This window comes from Zingiber officinale, chromosome 10A (genome assembly GCF_018446385.1).
Source record: "Zingiber officinale cultivar Zhangliang chromosome 10A, Zo_v1.1, whole genome shotgun sequence".
Taxonomy (NCBI): domain Eukaryota; kingdom Viridiplantae; phylum Streptophyta; class Magnoliopsida; order Zingiberales; family Zingiberaceae; genus Zingiber; species Zingiber officinale.
The window spans coordinates 86,705,399-86,724,033 of NC_056004.1; the positions used below are offsets into that span (position 1 = coordinate 86,705,399).

At 37.1% G+C, this 18,635-nt stretch overlaps 2 protein-coding genes across 2 annotated transcripts; one reads left to right on the forward strand and one right to left on the reverse strand.

Moving 5' to 3' along the window:
• Positions 1-1,312: 1,312 nt before the first annotated feature.
• Positions 1,313-12,847, forward strand: LOC122027673 (presequence protease 2, chloroplastic/mitochondrial-like). Its single transcript, XM_042586666.1, has 19 exons — positions 1,313-1,618; positions 2,580-2,760; positions 3,156-3,330; positions 3,408-3,540; positions 3,648-3,718; positions 4,587-4,670; positions 7,180-7,270; positions 7,730-8,250; positions 8,351-8,515; positions 8,581-8,799; positions 9,121-9,248; positions 9,358-9,547; positions 9,651-9,734; positions 9,955-10,052; positions 10,325-10,589; positions 10,674-10,836; positions 10,924-11,104; positions 12,139-12,210; positions 12,306-12,847. Exons 1-19 carry the CDS (start codon positions 1,366-1,368, stop codon positions 12,445-12,447), a joined length of 3,216 nt encoding a protein of 1,071 aa, XP_042442600.1. The 5' UTR covers positions 1,313-1,365; the 3' UTR covers positions 12,448-12,847.
• A 3,237-nt stretch (positions 12,848-16,084) lies between these two features.
• On the reverse strand, positions 16,085-17,069 carry LOC122027708. Its single transcript, XM_042586708.1, has 2 exons — positions 16,555-17,069; positions 16,085-16,479 (listed from the first exon to the last, which is right to left on the reverse strand). Exons 1-2 carry the CDS (start codon positions 17,056-17,058, stop codon positions 16,468-16,470), a joined length of 516 nt encoding a protein of 171 aa, XP_042442642.1. The 5' UTR covers positions 17,059-17,069; the 3' UTR covers positions 16,085-16,467.
• Positions 17,070-18,635: the final 1,566 nt, after the last annotated feature.

Sequence of the window (18,635 nt, forward strand, 5' to 3'; positions counted from 1 at the left end):
AAAACTCGACACGTCCGAATATGTCTTTACTCATGTCTTGGTTGCTTGCACTAATGAATAGTTGACATCCATAATTTACCTCCTCTATGTTACCTTAGAAGCAAATTAACGAGTGATAGGATGAACAAATTACCTTTTTAGGAATAGTGACTAGTACATAAGGGATATATTTATCTCTGCTTTGCCGAGATTCGAACCACAGACCTCATGATGATAATACCTCATGCGCTAGCCACTAGACCCATCCGACGAGACCGGATCTAGAATTTTTATGACAGATAAAAGAGTCAAATATTATAAATACATATATAAAAAAATCATCACATAATAAAAATTAATTAATAAAGACTATCAACAAAGAGTATCTTTAAAGAAAAATATTTTTTTTTTAATTTAGATATTCAAATGTAAATTAATAGAGAGGTCTTTAGAGGATATTTTCTTAAAGGGAGCAAATAAATTATCAAAAGTTAATGCAAACTAGAGGGCTTTAGGGTTCATGGTTTACCTGCACGGTTAGGACCCTAAACGAATCAAGCTAAATCCAATATTATATTATTCGAGTTTATTTGATAATGAAATAAACTTAAGTTTGATCTTTATTTAACCGTTTAAAACATTTATTCTTTTAAACTTATTTAGTTGGCCATTGAGTTTAATATATTATAATTTTATTTGTTTATTTTGAGAGTCCCTTTAATTATTTATAAATTTTATAAGTGTTTTACTGATAAAATAATTAGATATTATTTATTAATATCTTTCTTGACTATTTTTATTTTGATGATGAATTTACGTGAATTCTATATTTAGACAATGAATTAAACTCTAAATTTTAAATCCTAAAAAAATATTCAAGTCTAAAGAAAATTTAGGGGTGTTTGATTTGTATTTTTTATGTTGTTCTCTATTTTTATTTTTTGAAAAAAATGAAAAAAATGTCCGAAAAAATATGATTTTCTAGAAAATAAAATAAAAATATAAATAAAGAGTGAGAGTATTCATTCATTAAAATCCATCATCTTTCTTTTACACGATTATAATGTATTTCACAAACAATGATCTTACACGATATTTTAATTTTGTTGTTCAAATTCATAAAAATTCAATTTTATTTATAAAAATGACTAACAAAATGCCATTTGTAATTAATATTTAGATCGACAATATCATCTTTTACTTCGATATATTAAGTTTTAAAAAAATAATTTTACAGAAGGAATTTCACTGGTGGTGTTTAAGCCCACATGGATCTTTCAAGCCCACAGACCACACTCCAAAATATTACGCAATCGCCTCTTTATCTTCAAGCTTCATCTCCTTAGCCTTCTCCCCAAGAAATCAAAGACAAGGGCGGCGGGCGACATGGAAGGGGTGGCGCTGCTCCGCTCCTTATCATGCTCCACCACTGTCTGCAGGCGCCTTCTCTTCTCGCCGCGCTCCTCCTCCCGTCTCTTCTCATCCAACCTCCGCAGGCCCCGGCGGCCGCAGCAGTTCCGCCCCCTGCCCTGTGCCAGCTCTCCGCTTTGGCGGAACCGCCCCGCGCCGCCGCTTCGCTTGGGGAGGGGATTTCCTATCACTTCCATCCGCGCAATCTCCACCTCACCCGTCGAGAGAGGTATGGATAAGAGGAACGGAGCATGGTTGATTCGCCTGCGGCGTTTCTCTCCTTCTTTCTCGTTCCAGTTTTAAAGAATTGATTTTGATTTTAGTTTTACAGTGTGGGAACCCTTTTATTATTTTTCTTGACGCAAAGTTGAATTTTTGCTTGTTTTTTCTAGCAGATTTCTTTTGTTTCCAGATATTGATTCATCAATGCTTTGAACTCTTTGTTTTTTTTTCCCTTTTGGTTAATAGTACATCTTATGTTTACCGAATATGTTGATCTTGTTGTAACTCCATTTGATTTCCATCAATTACGTTGATGGCGTATGATGGATCAAGTTAAATCAGAAAATTGAACATCGGTATTAGATAGTGCATTAGAGGTGCATATTCACTTGTCTGTGGAAACTGTAGTTGTAAAAAGGATCAGAAATGCTATCTACTTCATTTATCAATACTGATTTAAGGCTCTGTTTATTTATGCAAACTATCATAGTTACTTTTTTTTGTCCTTTTAATTGGATATTATTTTGCGATCACATTTTCTCAAAGAATTGGTAAGACCCAATTTTGGTTAGGTGTTTTGTAGTTGAATAACAATATTAGAAGCAAAATAATTGATATAAATTATGCCCAAAATCCTGCTGAAGTATTGAGGGATTTTAGTACATTAAATTTAAATTTCTTTGTTGTTTATATATTAAATCATTTTCCAGTTGTTCTGTCAAGTTCTAGTATGTGCATGCAAATGTTAAGTTTGTCCTTCACTTGTTCAATATCTCGTTGAGCTCCCAGTGTTTTTTGTAATGTTAGCTCCATATTGTATATATATACAAATGAGCTGCTGTGAGGGCGCCTGGGCTGAGTTTAATCACCTTTTCCACAATATATCTAAATGAGGCTATTATTTTACTTTCTTGTAATATGTGTTCTAAGAGTAAATTTTCTATGTCCATTAATTTACTTGCTTGCAGAATCAGATAGAAGGAATGATGTTGCTGAGAAACTTGGATTTGAAATAATATCTGAACAGACGATAGATGAATGCAAATCTACAGCTGTACTGTATAGGCACAGGAAGACAGGTGCAGAAATTATGTCTGTGTCAAATGATGATGAGAATAAAGTTTTTGGCATTGTTTTCCGAACTCCTCCGTAAGTACACTATCTCCACCTTTTTTTTACCCATGTATTCATGTAATATCTGGAAGTTTTGTAAATACCCTACTTCTATGGATGCATAACCTAGCACACATTCTACCTAGGAAGACATTAGGCTGTTCCCTTCACTAAATAAATAATTACTGTATCAAGATCACATAAGTTTATAGTCTTCTTATTTTTTTTTTACTTTCTCATTGTCGCTTTATGCTTTTTTGCATCTTTTTTTTGTTACCCAACTTAGTTACTTACAAGACACTTCTAATTTCAATTAAGCTACTTTCAGGATTTTTTCAGCTTGACATTTTACATTGAAATTATTGAGCGAGATTGTAGCATGTGATGATTCAGTGAAACAACAAATTGATTGTGTTTTATTTTATTGGCAGTAATGATTCAACTGGCATACCTCACATACTTGAACATAGTGTGTTGTGTGGCTCGAAAAAATACCCTCTGAAAGAACCCTTTGTTGAATTGCTGAAAGGTAGTTTGCATACTTTTCTAAATGCATTTACCTATCCAGATCGTACATGTTATCCAGTAGCTTCGACAAATACAAAGGTAAGTATAAAGCATCTTGTGTATACAAATTTGTAAGTGACAAGACTATACATTTCTCTGATTGAAATTCTTATCAGGACTTCTACAATTTGGTTGATGTGTACTTGGATGCTGTTTTATTTCCTAAATGCATTGAGGACTTTCAAACATTTCAACAGGAAGGCTGGCATTATGAACTTAACAATCCTGAAGAAGATATCTCATATAAAGGTTGTTTTTTGGTTCTTATTATTTCTAAATTAAAATGTTTCTCAAGTAAACTTTATTTCCATTACTGATGGAACTTCTAATGATTAGCGCTCAACATGTTGTTTTAGGTGTTGTTTTCAATGAGATGAAAGGAGTTTATTCCCAGCCTGATAATATATTAGGCAGAGTAACTCAGCAGGTAAGTTTTTATGTTCTTTACCAACATTGCAAAATAAGAAATTACACTCACAATTATTCTCTCAAATATCTCCTATTATTATTATTTTCATTCTTATGATATTCGCCATATAAAACTAAATCAGGGTGTCTCTTGCTGAAACCACCAAGGGGGCTACCTTTTAAAACAATGTAATATAATTATCTTTTTAATATTAGATAATTTGATGTTATCTATAAGTTAATTATAAAAATTTGTGAGGAAAAAGATGAAGAAAAAGAAAGAAGCTAAGACAACATCATTTAAATTCATGTTGACCTGAATTGTATCATGGCAAGTAGTGTTGTGTGTTAGCATGACTCAATACTCATCGACATGATTGATACTGGTGACATTGGCTTGTGTCATGTAGTATTGAGTTTCAGTTTATTGGAACAATATGTTTCAGTTGTCTGTTATGAGATTTTAGTTTATTCAATTTTTTTTATTTTGTCACTGGAACCAAGTGAACATTGGAGAAAAACTCCCAAACAAATAGTCAGTTGGTTTAATCCCTGAATTGACTAGTTTGCAAATACTAATTTAAGTAATGCATAAGCATAAACTAGCAAATTCATGAGAAAATGTGCTTACTGTTGTTTTCTTATTGTATCATCAATATTTGAAGATTTACATAGATCTAACATAGATGTGAATTAAATAGTCATTTCCTCCAACCTTCAAATTTATGTATTTTGTTGGATCTTGTTTCTCGATTTATTTATTTGTTTTTTTTGTCTTCGTCTGTTTTGTATTCTTTTGTAAATATGCCTTTTCGCTGATTTCACCTTAAAGTCATCCATCAGTAAAGTTAGGATGCCTAATAGACATTGTGTAATGAAATGTTCAGGCCCTTTTCCCTGAAAATACCTATGGTGTTGATAGTGGAGGTGATCCAAAGGTCATTCCGAAACTTACATTTGAAGAATTCAAGGTTTGTATCTTAGAGCACTTCAAAATATTCTACCATATCTTAAGTAGTTGAGTACTTCATTTCTGCTAACATGTTTAAGTGTATTTATTTGATCATTATAATTATGATATCTACTGGCTGATTATACTGCAGATGTTTGCCAATGTTTAATGGTTTTCAGCATATATACTTTCTTTTGACTGGTTACAAGCACTGCTATTTCTCATTGTACCACCTGGTATTTTCTATAGAAACTAGGGTCATGATTTTTACCTTAATTTCATTAATTGATTTTGAGGATGAATCTGTTCGATTCACTTAACTGAGTACCATAATTATTGATTATATGAAAATGGTTCAGTTAATGCTTTAGGAAAAGGTAATGATATGAGATCATACAAGGACTAAAGTTATTGAGGAGCACTAGAATTAATTGGACTTAAAGTGTAACTGGATCTAATTTTACAAAAGAGAATAGTCCCTTGTACTTATACCATAAAACATTCAATCCTGTTATTCGTTCCTCGTTTTTGCGGTAGATTAGTTACAACTTACAAGTATTAATGCTTGTAATACTCATTGTAGTTGTAATTTTGTTAAAGATGTTTAAGACAAAGGATAAATATGTAAACAAGCAATTGCTGGACGTAAGTTCACGGCCCAGGTTGGTACTCAATTCATGTGTTAAGGGACCTCATGTTAGATGACTCTAGAGTCCCCACAAGATGCCCAGTTGGCTAGAGGGTGACAGACTTGCTACAATGGGGCAAGAGATCAATTCTCGGCAGGTGCATGCCCTCATGGAAAAAAATATCACCTCCCAGCCAAATTGGCAGTCGGCTATAAGTTGATCTCGTAATTTACCTCTCTTCACATAACCTGGGAATGGACTGTGAGGGGTGTCTGGGGTGAGCGTAATCACCTTTTTGCTACAATTGTTTGATGCCTCTTGATATTTTAACCATGCATTAATTATTACAGAAGCTACTTCTATTACAGAGATATTGGTGGTGCTCCTACCTGTTAACAACAGGGATATCATGCCACCATTGCCATTTTTTTTCTGGAGAGATTCAAAGAAACCAACTTTTCTGTGAAACAGTCTCATATCTACTGTCGTTGAAGTTATTTGTATTTATTGCTGAATGTGAGTATAACATTATGTATGGACTAAGGTTGTTAGAATCATGGTTTTAAGTGGCAATCAGTGTCAGCTGGCTAATTGAATATTGTGTCGACACTAGTATATGTCACTGATTCACTATGCTGCCCATGCTGATACACAGTTTCATTAGCATCATGAGTCAGAGCCTATTTTGTCTGGTGCCATTTAGAGCCAGCTGAGATAAGAAGTTCTCTTCTTGTGGCTCATTCTTTGATTTCATCAGCTGGCCACGAGGGAAAGCACCAAGTAAAAGCTGGTCACAAGGAGGGAAAGAGGGGAAGCACCAAGCAAAGAACCAACAACAAGTCAATCACAAAGAGAAGTGATGGAAGAGTATTAGAGTTTGAATTCCAATGGGGACAATTCTGCACGTCGGCCTCTAAGTATGCATAAGTTGTGCTCCGGATTTACTAGTAGGTGAACTAGGAGGGAAGGCCATCTACCTCTAGGATTAGCTGAGCGAAGCCCGGATACATAGATTACCAAAAAACAAAGAGAAGTGATGTTGAAGCCAGATTTAGATGTAATTATATTTGGATCCTTGGTATATTCTAAGTCCAACTTACATTAGTTTATTGAGACATATTTACTGATATGTATAAAAATCAAATTCAGATTTCCTGGGAACTTTATTTAATTTGGTTCTTAGAAAATTATGGGGATAATCCCACTAGGATGCTAGAAAAACTAATGTTCTCATCCAATGCATGCATAGAGTTCAATGGAGGGAAAATATTCATGTAGTGATCACATGTAGCTTAGACAAAGACTATTGTGTGCTTTTGTTGTTTATCCTAAAATATTTTTTAGAATCTTGCTTATAGCATTTTAATATTTTTGGCTATCCTTTTTAGTTTTTCTTTGGTTACTACTCAACCTGCTTTTGAATTCTTTTTTATTTCAATAATGGATACTATTTCTTAGATCTTAGACTTTTATTAGGTTATCCTTGTCTCCTTTCACATTTATCTACATTGGACTCATTAGTTGAGTTTTGTGAAGAAAGTATCTACCCGTCTTGCCTTTTATTTTCTTTGTGACATGTCTTGATGTTTGACCTTCATATGAGCATTTGTTTCTTTGTAATCTACATTTTAGATTCTATTTGTTGTAGAAATTATTCTTGTGCTGCGTGATTGCACAATCATGTATCTCAACATGTTTAACTACTTTCTGTTCTAATTAATATAACTAGTGTACTTTACATCCTTTGTTTGATATCATTAAAGTTTTGAATGAACTTTTAGGAAAATAGAAAATGACATGTAGAGAAATCAGTACACATGCTTTCAAACAGTTATTAATTGTTAACCTTCTCTAAATGATTATCGGCAAAAATATAACATCCTACCATTTCTATTTCAGGATTTCCATCGTAAATATTACCACCCGAGCAATGCTAGGATATGGTTTTATGGGGATGATGATCCAAATGAGCGACTACGGATCATAAGTGGTATGATTGATTTTCCAAATTAATTTGGTTGTTGTTGTTTATTACTCTGTCAATATGCTCTTGTAAATTGGTACTGTGAACTTGGGAATATTTTCTTGTATGAAGATCTTAGACAGTTTGCATTCATGATGACTTTTCTAGTTTCTGTATATTATCTGGAACATTTGGATTTTTCTTTGTTGGACTATTTTATTTCATTGGACCTTTTTGCTAGGTGAAGGTATTCATTTATTAGAGATTAAGTTTGAAACAATCTTTCTCGTTACCTGACAATCTTATTAAGAACTTTCAATCAAATTTATATTATTGGAACTAATAACAATTCTAGCTGTCAGGTTTTTCTTATTTAGTTATAGTTGGACCTTTCTAATGGAAGGTGAAATCATTATAACACTTGTAAACTAGCACATCAATGCTTAGTATTGCACACATTTAACCTAAGTTTGTCCCTAAATGCAGAGTATCTTGATCAATTTGAATCAAGTTCTGCCCCTAATGAATCAAAAATTTTACCACAAAAGCTGTTCAAGGAGCCATTGAGGATTGTTGAGAAATATCCAGCTGGTGATGGTGGTGATCTCAAAAAGAAACACATGGTCTGCCTTAACTGGCTCCTCTCTGAAAAGCCCTTAGACTTGGAGATAGAGCTTGCACTTGGTTTTTTGGATTACCTTTTGTTGGGAACACCAGCTTCCCCACTAAGAAAGATTCTGTTGGAAAGTGGCTTGGGAGAGGCTATTGTTGGTGGTGGAATTGAAGATGAGCTTCTTCAGCCTCAGTTCAGCATTGGACTTAAAGGTGTCTCTCAAGATGATATCCATAAGGTTGAGGAATTGATTATAGAAACACTAAAGAATCTGGCAGAGGAAGGTTTCACGTCTGAAGCTGTTGAAGCATCCATGAACACAATTGAGTTCTCACTTAGGGAGAACAACACAGGTTCATTCCCAAGAGGCTTATCTTTGATGCTTCGCTCCATTGTATGAATTTCTGTTGCTATACTATTTTTATTGAAAAAAATAAATTACCATGGTTGTTGTTCCATGTCAACCCTTACTTTTAGAATATTCTATGCTTTAGGGTAAGTGGATATATGATTTGGATCCCTTTGAACCTCTGAGATATGAGAAGCCACTGCAATCTTTAAAAGCACGTATAGCAGAACAAGGATCAAAAGCTGTCTTTTCTCCACTCATAGAGAAATTCATCTTAAATAATCCTCATTGTGTCACGGTTGAGATGCAGGTATTTGTACAATCTTGTATTTGGTACTTCTTAGCGATGTCATTTTAAGGAATTTTCATTTACAGCCTGATCCAGATAAAGCTTCTCGTGATGAAGCAGATGAGAAAGAAATCCTTAAGAAAGTTAAAGAAAGCATGACAGAAGAAGATCTTGCTGAGCTTGCACGGGCTACACAAGAGCTACGATTAAAACAAGAGACTCCTGATCCACCAGAAGCATTAAGATCTGTTCCATGTTTATCCCTACATGATATTCCCAAGAAACCTATTCACATTCCAACTGATGTAAGTCTTTAAACCTTTCTTTTCACCTTCAATATATGCTTGGCATGTGTAAAAATCATCCCTTAATCCTATGTCACCTCCCACAATATTCAGTCTACCTCAGTTTAACGATTAAAGTTTATCGGAAGTACAATTGCCTTCACTTGTAATGTAATTGGTTCCTGCTTAGGAACATCTAATTTGGTTTATACTAGAGTCTGATCATGATTGTCAGATGATGGACATTAAACTTTTGATTAATATATTTTTCTATTTTGAATTTTTGTTCTGAGTGAGCACCAGTTGTTATTGACTAATAATATATAACACAATTCACTATAGATTGGAGAAATCAATGGGGTAAAGGTTTTGCAGCATGACCTTTTCACAAATGATGTTCTCTATTCAGAAATTGTGTTTGATCTGAGTTACCTAAAAAAAGAACTTCTTCAGCTTGTGCCATTATTCTGGTGAGTGAAACCATTTGATCAAAATTTGCACAGTGATCTCCATGTCTTGTTATTTTTTGGATTCTTTGTTTTTTCAAAAAAAAAATTTAACTTAAATCTCCTTTTCTAGTCAGTCGTTGCTAGAAATGGGCACCAAAGATATGGACTTTGTGCAACTAAATCAACTGATTGGGAGAAAGACAGGAGGAATTTCAGTTTATCCTTTTACATCTTCTGTGCGGGGAAGTGCCGATCCATGCACCCATCTTATTGTCCGGGGAAAAGCAATGGCAGCTAGGGTGGAAGATCTATTTAATCTGGTATTGTCATTTCCATCGCTTCTACTGTTGCACTATAAAAATTTATTATCTTCTAGGATATTCAGCACTCGTAGTAGAACCTAACGCTATTATTGGCCTACAGATCAATTGTGTTCTCCAGGATGTTCAGTTCACTGATCAACTACGCTTTAAGCAATTTGTTTCTCAAAGCAAAGCAAGAATGGAGGTAAACTATGTTTTTTGGATTTTTTTTCATGTGAGTACTGAAATTTTAAGATATGCCAGGACTGGTGCAGCCAGTTTGACAAGTACAACCTGTGAACTGCTGCCTCAACTGGTTCATTTGCTGGTCCATGTTGGAAAACACTGGCAGATGCAGTTCGCATGGTGGTCTAAGTCTTAGAATACTGCTTGATATTAAAATTCTTTTATGTCATTGGTTCTAGAGCCAATTACGAGGCAGTGGTCATGGGATTGCAGCTAGAAGAATGGATGCTAAGCTAAATGTTGCAGGATGGATTTCTGAACAGATGGGTGGTGTCAGGTCTATTTATTTATTTAATTTGGTTTCTTAAAACATTTTGTTCCAAAAAGCATCAAATTGTCATTTCAGTAATCATTAATTTTTAATATATTTGCAGTAGTGTTTTTCTAACATCTGATATTGATGGAACATTTCTGAATTAGGCTTACATTAAAGATATATTTGACATTGTGCTTTACTATCTTTATCAGTATCTAGGAAATTAATCTATTACATTATCTATACTGAAACTTGTATGGAATGATTAAATATTTTAATCTGAATTTATCCAGTTATTTTGAGTTTATACAAAATCTTGAGAAGAGAGTTGATGAAGATTGGGAAGGAATTTCTTCTTCACTTGATGAGATTCGTAGAACCTTGCTCAGTCGGGAAGGTTGCTTGATTAATGTCACTGCTGATGGAAAGAATTTGACGAACTCCATGAAATACCTAGATAAGTTTATTTGCTTACTACCAAATACTCAACCACTCAAGACTGGCTCCTGGCAGTCTTTAATTTCTCCTGGAAATGAAGCCATTGTGATTCCTACCCAGGTGAAATTATCATCATCCAAAATACTTTCTACAAGTTTGAGCTTCTTATCCTTTTAGAAACTTTTCTCATCATATGCTCTGCAGGTAAATTATGTTGGGAAGGCTGGTAACATATATGAAACAGGGTATCAGCTCCATGGAAGTGCATACGTCATCTCCAAGTACATTGGTAACACATGGTTATGGGATCGTGTACGAGTCAGTGGTGGTGCATATGGCGGCTTTTGTGATTTTGACACTCATTCAGGTAATCCCAAGTTTCTGTTGCAAACTGATTTGAATTTGTTAGAGAAATGTGAATATCTTTTTGACTTAATTTGGGGTTTTATAACAGGCGTATTTTCATATTTGTCCTATCGGGATCCAAATCTATTAAAAACTATAGATGTATATGACGGAACTGCCAACTTCCTTCGTGATCTGGAACTAGATAACGATACACTAAGTAAGGCTATTATTGGTACCATTGGTGATGTGGACTCATACCAGCTTCCTGATGCGAAAGGATATACCAGGTATGCACAATGTCAGTTCCAGTTCTTTGTAGTTACCTATTTGTTACCCTGTACCATAAAAGGGTATTTTGGAGACGATGGTCATCAGGAAAATCATTGGCAATTATGATTCAAAAGTAAGTTATAGTACATCATGGACATTGCAGAATTTCTGGAGTTTGAAGAGTGTATGCGACGTGTTCAATTTAAATTAGTTCTGGCTGGCTTAATGATTTTTCATCAATATTCTAGATGGCTGTGTATATCATACTCACTTTTACTTTCCTATTCCACTTTATTCTCATGTAGTGACTTACAATTTGGTCTTTAAGATAGTGATGCGGGTTAAATTTTTCCATTGATTCTACCCACCATTATAATGGCATACAGTATGAGTAGGGCTCAATTCCTGTGCATGTACAACTGATAATAAGATAATACGTGCGTGGTCAAGTGGGTCAATAGTCAAAAGTCCACCAAAAGAAGGAACTAGATCCACTTGAACAAACCACGCACTTGGAGCTCTTTCATTAGCTAGGCACTCGCATTGAGGCCAATAAAAGGGGTCTGTAGGCAATATTGGGTAGGAGGGGCCAACTACAATGCCAACCTTTTGAGAAATCTTAAGGCAACAAACATTGCCTCTCGCTAATCACAAGATTACTTTCCTCCGCCTTTTTCCCTTTACCTGAAGTTATCTGCCTCTTGCCTTTACCAAGAGTTATCCTCCTCTTTCCTTTATCAAGAATTGTCCATCTTTTCCCTATCACTTTAACTATAATTAGAGGAAAATGTCATCTCAAATAACTTCATCCTGGCTGCTCCCATTTCATCTTTGAATTAATGAACTGCTGCCACTTCATTAAGCACTACTAATTCATCCAATAAGATGAACTTGTGCATCATATTTGGTACTGGATCTGATGTTATCTATTTTTATGCAAAGTTTATATTACTTGTTCAGATTTTTATTGATGTCTAATATTTTGTGGTTATGGATCTTGATGATTTTTAATGCAGAAGACATGTTATTAACTGGCATTTATTTCTTTCAGTCTACTACGATACTTACTGGGTGTGACAGATGAGGAACGCCAAATAAGACGTGAAGAAATTTTATCAACCAGGTTCATTTGATGTTCCATACTTCCATCTAATTGGTTGTAGTTCAATTGTATGATATGTTGTTACATGCGACTTAAGATGTCTTTCTGCTATGCAGTCTAACACACTTCAAGGAATTCGCGGATGCCATTGAAACAGTGAAGAACAAAGGTGTGGCAGTTGCTGTTGCATCCCCTGAAGATGTTGCGGCAGCAAATGAAGAGCGATCAGGGTTTTTCCACGTTAAGAAGGCTCTCTGAAGAATTTCAACCATCACGGAGCTTGTCTGCTGCAGGTTTGTTTCAAAGAAACTGGAGGGTAGCTAGACTTCTAGCATTAGGAAATCATGATAGCATGTCTTTCATCTCCTTCCTCATACAGTAAAGACCAACAATCTACACATTGAGAACAACACTTGAGCATTAGTCTTGTTGCGAAAGTATCCTAGATTTCTTGGAAGGGATTTACTGAAAATTGGTTAGAAATTAGAATCTCAGCTCTTTTCACTTAAATCTTTCTGTTTAATTGTCATGTAATGCAACACTATCTCAGATACTACTTCCTCTTGCAAATCCTATCTCAACACTTTCTTTTACTACAAGTTATAATACTTAATACATGCATGGATGATGGTTGCATTTAACTGCACAATTTCTATTATTTATTCTATTCTTGCACACTTGTTTATGGGCAAATCAATACCAACAAGTATGATTAATGAGATGCCACTCGATTTATTAGCTGCCAATCTCCTTGTGGAACTTGTTTGAGCAACCCACGTGCCGATGATTAATTGATGCTCCAATGTGTATCATCTGTTTTCTTGCATACACTGTTACATGCTAATATAAACAAGCTACTTGATAGTTCAGCCATATCTTCTGCAGTAGTCAATCTCCAGACATACACAGATGTAAGAAAATGAACCCTCCACTAGCTATCATTAGCTACTAATCACTCAGCATTAGTTGGAAATTGATTGGACAACTTGAAAGGAGGCTAACAAGTGAAATGATTTTGACTTTGTGTGTGTCAAGTTCAAATCAAGAGGGTGTCACTGTTATTGAAGAGGATTTTGCCAGTGAGCACAGATATGTAACTAGCTAGTAGTTTATTTAACCTCGTCGAGTCTCGAATGCTTAATCTAAGTTGAACTTTTTTTTAATCTGTAGCTTGAAACTCTGGTCAAGCACACAAGGATCTTATTTGTGCTCCACTGAGTAATCCAACAGTCTTTAGTTTATATACACAAAAGACAAAACTATGATAGAATTTATTGAACCCAAACTACCAATCTGTGGACAACTTCTAGTCATTGATGGGCATGTGACAACTGCTACCTTCAACCACAATGTGTAAGCTAGGCAAGGATGACAATCGACTTTACTAGGCGGCTAGGTACTAGAGTCACTGCCTTGGGAATCAATGTGTGTGTGTTGATCATGATGTGCACAAGGTTAAGGCATTCACTTTCCTTAGCCATGAAAGCCTAACAAAGACAGCAATTGTGGTTCTTAGTCAAAAAGAAACCCTAGTGAGGGTAGTAACTATCCTCAAGAAGTGGTTGGATGTGAAGGATAACTTCCTAGTTAGCTAGATGGGAGAACAGTAATATGCGAGTAATTGGCTTAATCTGGCATGGATATAGAAGATAAGGTAGGAGTGTTGTAGAAAAGAAAAGGTGCATTGAAGCTAGAGGTTGTCACCATCAAAGATTAGAGGAATCAAGGATGAAGTTATAGTGTTTCAATAGGGGAGAGTGGTTACTATAAGAGATAGCAGTCGAGATCAGGCTTGGTAGTTTAACTTTTAAAAGTCAGATGAGACAGACTAGAATTTGTGATATTATTTCTATTGCAACTGTTTTTTTCCTTCTCTTTTTTTGAAAATACAGATTAAAAACTGCCTTGGGTTCCCATTATTCCTGTAAATTCAGAGTGAACCACAGTTGCAAATGTTTCAAAGACAGTGATTGTGACCCTGCACTGTTTGAATCAACATCTCAAGAACTGACTCATCTTCCTGATCCAAGAAAAATCATTCAGATTAATTGCACACCAGGCTGATTGCAATCACTCATCACACTGCAATTAATCATCCATGACAACTGTTGGAGTTGGACCAAATGCTGCTATTGGAATAATGCAACCAACTCTGAATAAATGATCGTATTGCTAATTATTAAATACTACACCTGGTTCTGGTCTCTGCCATTCATGCAGTCAACCTTGAAGCTCTGGATCTTAATGGGCTCACCTGAATCCATTACAGATATCAACTCATTCTCAAAAGCATGAAGAACAACCACTGTAGGGTTACAAGAGCCAAGGGCTTCTTATTCTGAGAGTTCCACCATAACAACAACATTATTGAGTTGTTCCCATCAGGGCATGCAGGATAATTATTGAATCACATGATCAAACATAATCTATGTTTTCATTGTGTTCATGAAGTTTAGATGAAAGTTGATCAGTGTATGTATCTGACTGGAGGAGATATTTTTCTGAAGAATAATTGTGGTGTACTAAGATGTAGAGAAAGAGCAGGGAGGGACCTGATTGACTTGTTACTGGGTATACACAGTGCATTCTCTTAGAAACCACCAAATTAAAGATGGTTCCTTCTAATCATTCATCTAAATAGTTGATGGCAAAGGAAATGTCCTAATGCTGTGGCCTCATGATCCAGTGTTTGTTAAAGAGCCGACTGGCGCTGTGCAGGCGGTGATGTGGATTGATGTTTGTGCATCCTAAGAAAGCATGCTTTGGAGTGATTCATTTGCCGCCGCTCTACGGATAGGCATAGACAACTCATCAAGTAACCGAGAAAAGCATAGTCGAATGGCGCAGGTCAAACAGAGTTTTTCCTTGGAGTTACTCTACAAGGTAAGGAACAAATGGCTTACAACTTGAATCTCCTATATCAAGATGCTTATGGACGTGAGAAGCTATGTTGATATGGCTCGATACTTGAAGAAGTTAGGCTTCACTAGGGAAGGATTAAGCTCATCTATTCTAGTTTAAATTCCAAGTGGTGAATTTGCCCATCCATGAAAGACCCAACCTATGGGAACTCTCATTGCGAAGAAAGGACATCTATGACAATGATAGGCTTCAAAATAAAAATTGTTGAAGGTGAATACTAGAGGTGTCAATATTGAAGTTAGGTAATTATTTGATTTTTGGAGATTTCTTGCACAATTCTTTCAATACCTCATCATGCATTTGTGTGATGCAAAAGGTGATAATGTTCACTTCAGACGCTCCTTGCCTTGTGGAAGGGAAGGAAATCATGGTGCCTAGGACCTCATCATGCATTCGTGATGATTTTGGAATTGTGTGATGATTTTGGAATTGTGAGTTTCATTGAAGTCATCTTTAGATCTCACATAAAAAATCTTTAGATCTCACATAAAAAATCTCCTAGTAACCATTTGTGGAAGTTCTAGACCAAAAGCCCTCTTGGGTTAACATGAATTAAAAAAAAAAAAACCCAAAACATTGCCCTTTTTCTAAATGGTAAAAGAAAAAAAAATTCTAAAATATTAAAAGTTTCTACTATAAATGTCCTTGCACATCAGAATTTATCGCCCATTAATATAAAAAAAAAGAAAAAGAAAAAAAGGACACTCATACCTGAATAGGCATATAATTTTGATCAAAATTAGTATCAAATTTAAAAAAATATTAATAAATAAATAAAATAATAGAAAGTGGTACAACAGATTTAGGTAAGTAAAATTTGATGAATCAAAATGAAATATTCCTTCAATGACTTTGAAAAGAAAAGAAAACACATGTACTGACTTCCTAATTTATGCTTTTTCATATAGATATTGCTATCATAGAAAGGAAGTCCTTTTAATTTTTTTATCTAATAAAAATTTACTCTTAAATATTCATAAATGCTTCGAATTTAGTTGACAGATCTGATGAACTATTTCCCATACGCAAATTACATTCTGTACAGAAATCTTGAACAAAGAAAAAAAAAAGGAGGAGGAGGAGGAGAAAGAAACAAAGACAAAAAAGGAAAAACACAGAGGATCTGATTGAAATTAAAAGTACAATTAATTACTTGGCCAGTAGACAGATGGATGAATCCAACCAAACACTGAACAAGCTCTTCAATTAGTCAGCTCCAGTTCCTCGCAAAAAAAACAGGAGTCGTCTGCATTCGAATCATCAAGGCACCACCCAGCTCCACTAATTAAGAACCACACCATCATTCATCAAGAACAAGAACAGGAACAAGAACAAGAAGCGGCGGCGTTCGTGCTCTCATGAAGCGGCCTGTCAAATTAATGTAAGATTCAGTGAGTTGGTTGAATTGGAGTCGAAAGGAGTGAGTTTGGGGCCGGAGTAAACCTGCGCGGGCTTGTCGTTCTGCTTCTTCTTCGCCGGCGCCGGAGCCGGAAGAGGCACGGCTACGAAGCTGCAGTGGGGTTTCTTGAGCCCCAGGAGCTCCTTCCACTTGATGGGGGAGCCCCTCAACGGCCTCCCGTGCCACTCCTCGTTGCCGGCTGGCGACCGGATGAGCTCCTCCCTTAGCGTGGTGGCCCCCCGCGGCCTCTGCCCGCTGTCCTTCAGCGGCAGCAGCCGGCCCTTGAAGAACAGCTGGTCGGCGTCGATAGTCGCCGACTCCCCGCCGGCCGCGAACTCGAAGTTCGGGTCTGCCGGTGGGAGGCGCTGCACCGCCGGCGGCTCCACCGCGAAGTCGCTGGAGAAGGAGACTCGGGGACTCATCGGTGGCGGCGCACCCCCCGCCGGCACGCCGCGGAGCGCCTGCCGGTCGGCGCCGAGCTGCACGTTGATGCATGCCATCCCCGGAAAAGAAGAGAAGAGAACTTTCTGGGTGCCGCTGCTTGACATTGCTCTGTCTATATATAAACAGAGCATTTCGATTTCGATTTGGATTTGCATCAAAATGCCTAATCGGTGCTGCATGGCAGGTGGGTACGACGATTTCCACTACGCCAGGTGAAATTTCATATAGATCCGACCCGGTTTGAAATGTCAGCTTGTTCGAACCTTAATCTTAATTTTCTAAGGTGATTATAATTGATGGATCACGGTCTAAATCATTTCGTACTTAATTTGTCACGATTCAAGATTGATAGTGTCTTAAACCGAAAAATTGGAAAACTGGGAGGTGGTGGTTTCGTTGATTGCACATGGATTTCATTCCATTTTGTAAAATAAACGGTGTTAGTACTGGGTCAGAGAAGGGATCTCCGACATTGGACCTTTAACGTTCAAGTCAGTCATCGAAAAATGTAGAGAAGCAGAGTAACAGTAGTAACAGTGAAATTCAATAGTAATGCGTACCTCCGCCGGTGAAGGACCCCCCTTTATATAGAATCCTGGTGGGCAGCGTGTATGCTTCTGGAGGCATGAGCACGCTCTCTCAGGTGTCCCATGAAAGAGTCTTGTCAGGAGTGTACCCATGATACCATACCTTAATAGGGCATGCATATTCCTTACGAGACAGTAGAAGTTTCAACCGTACGATCCACCTGTCGACCATGTTTTGTGTCAACGACATTATCTCCCAAAAGGATGTCAAGAGATACTATAGTGGTCTCGTTGCTTGGCCAAGCGGATTAGTCGCTCGGCCGGGACTCCGCTCCGTCCACGACCAGGTCTTGTTGCTTGGCCGAACGAGGAAGCTGCTCGGCAAGGACTTTGCTGCGCCCTTGACCAGGTCCCATACGACGTCCTACCACTCCGCATCGCGCGCCAAGCGTCAGTTGTCTTACGTATCCTTCCGAGCCTGAGTGGGGGTTAGCTCGGCCCCATCTCCTGTTGGTCGGGGCCTAACCGCCCGATCGACCATTGTAATTGTCCTTTGTTCGGCCCCTTGACATTCGGGCGTTGACCGCCTTGACTTTGACATCCACCATAGTAGTTGGTCTCGTGCCAGATAGGCTTCTCTCTATCGCTACATTACAAGCCTCCCCCTCAAGTCTAGTCGAAGGAGATTATAAATCCGACTGACTGGACTAGTAGTCTTCAATGATTTCCATGCTTTTGTCGTTCGGCCTCACCTGGCATGACCGGGTAAATAAACGCCACTCGGCCTAAGTCCTTCGAAGTGACTGTGTTTCAGCCGCTTGACTATGTGATAATCGCTTACTCGCGTTGCTCGGGCAATGAGCGACAACACTTGGTGAAAAATTCCCTTTCCTGCTCTCCTCGACCGAGCGCTCTGACGTCATCCAGATTTCTTGAAGATCGTGCAAAACCCTGATCATTAAAGTCGAGCACGCGATCATGCTTTTTAATTAAACCTCATTAATGTTGTCTAGTGGTTGAGTGCCACATGTCCTCCTTCTGCTGCCGCACGTTTGATGTGACAGGCGGATACCGGCTGGCGATGTGACAGACACCTTTTTGAATTCAACGGCTGGATCTTCTCCTAATTTTTCGCAACCCTAGATCGGACGGCT

What these genes read in the sequence shown, in the direction of transcription:
- LOC122027708 (XM_042586708.1), bottom strand. Translation starts at nt 17,058, where the DNA reads ATGTCAAGCAGCGGCACCCAGAAAGTTCTCTTCTCTTCTTTTCCGGGG.
- LOC122027673 (XM_042586666.1), top strand. Translation starts at nt 1,366, where the DNA reads ATGGAAGGGGTGGCGCTGCTCCGCTCCTTATCATGCTCCACCACTGTC. An exon ending in TGGAAGATCTATTTAATCTG is followed by an intron (nt 9,548 to 9,650) that starts GTATTGTCATTT and finishes ATTGGCCTACAG; the next exon opens with ATCAATTGTGTTCTCCAGGA. An exon ending in AAAGCAAAGCAAGAATGGAG is followed by an intron (nt 9,735 to 9,954) that starts GTAAACTATGTT and finishes CATTGGTTCTAG; the next exon opens with AGCCAATTACGAGGCAGTGG.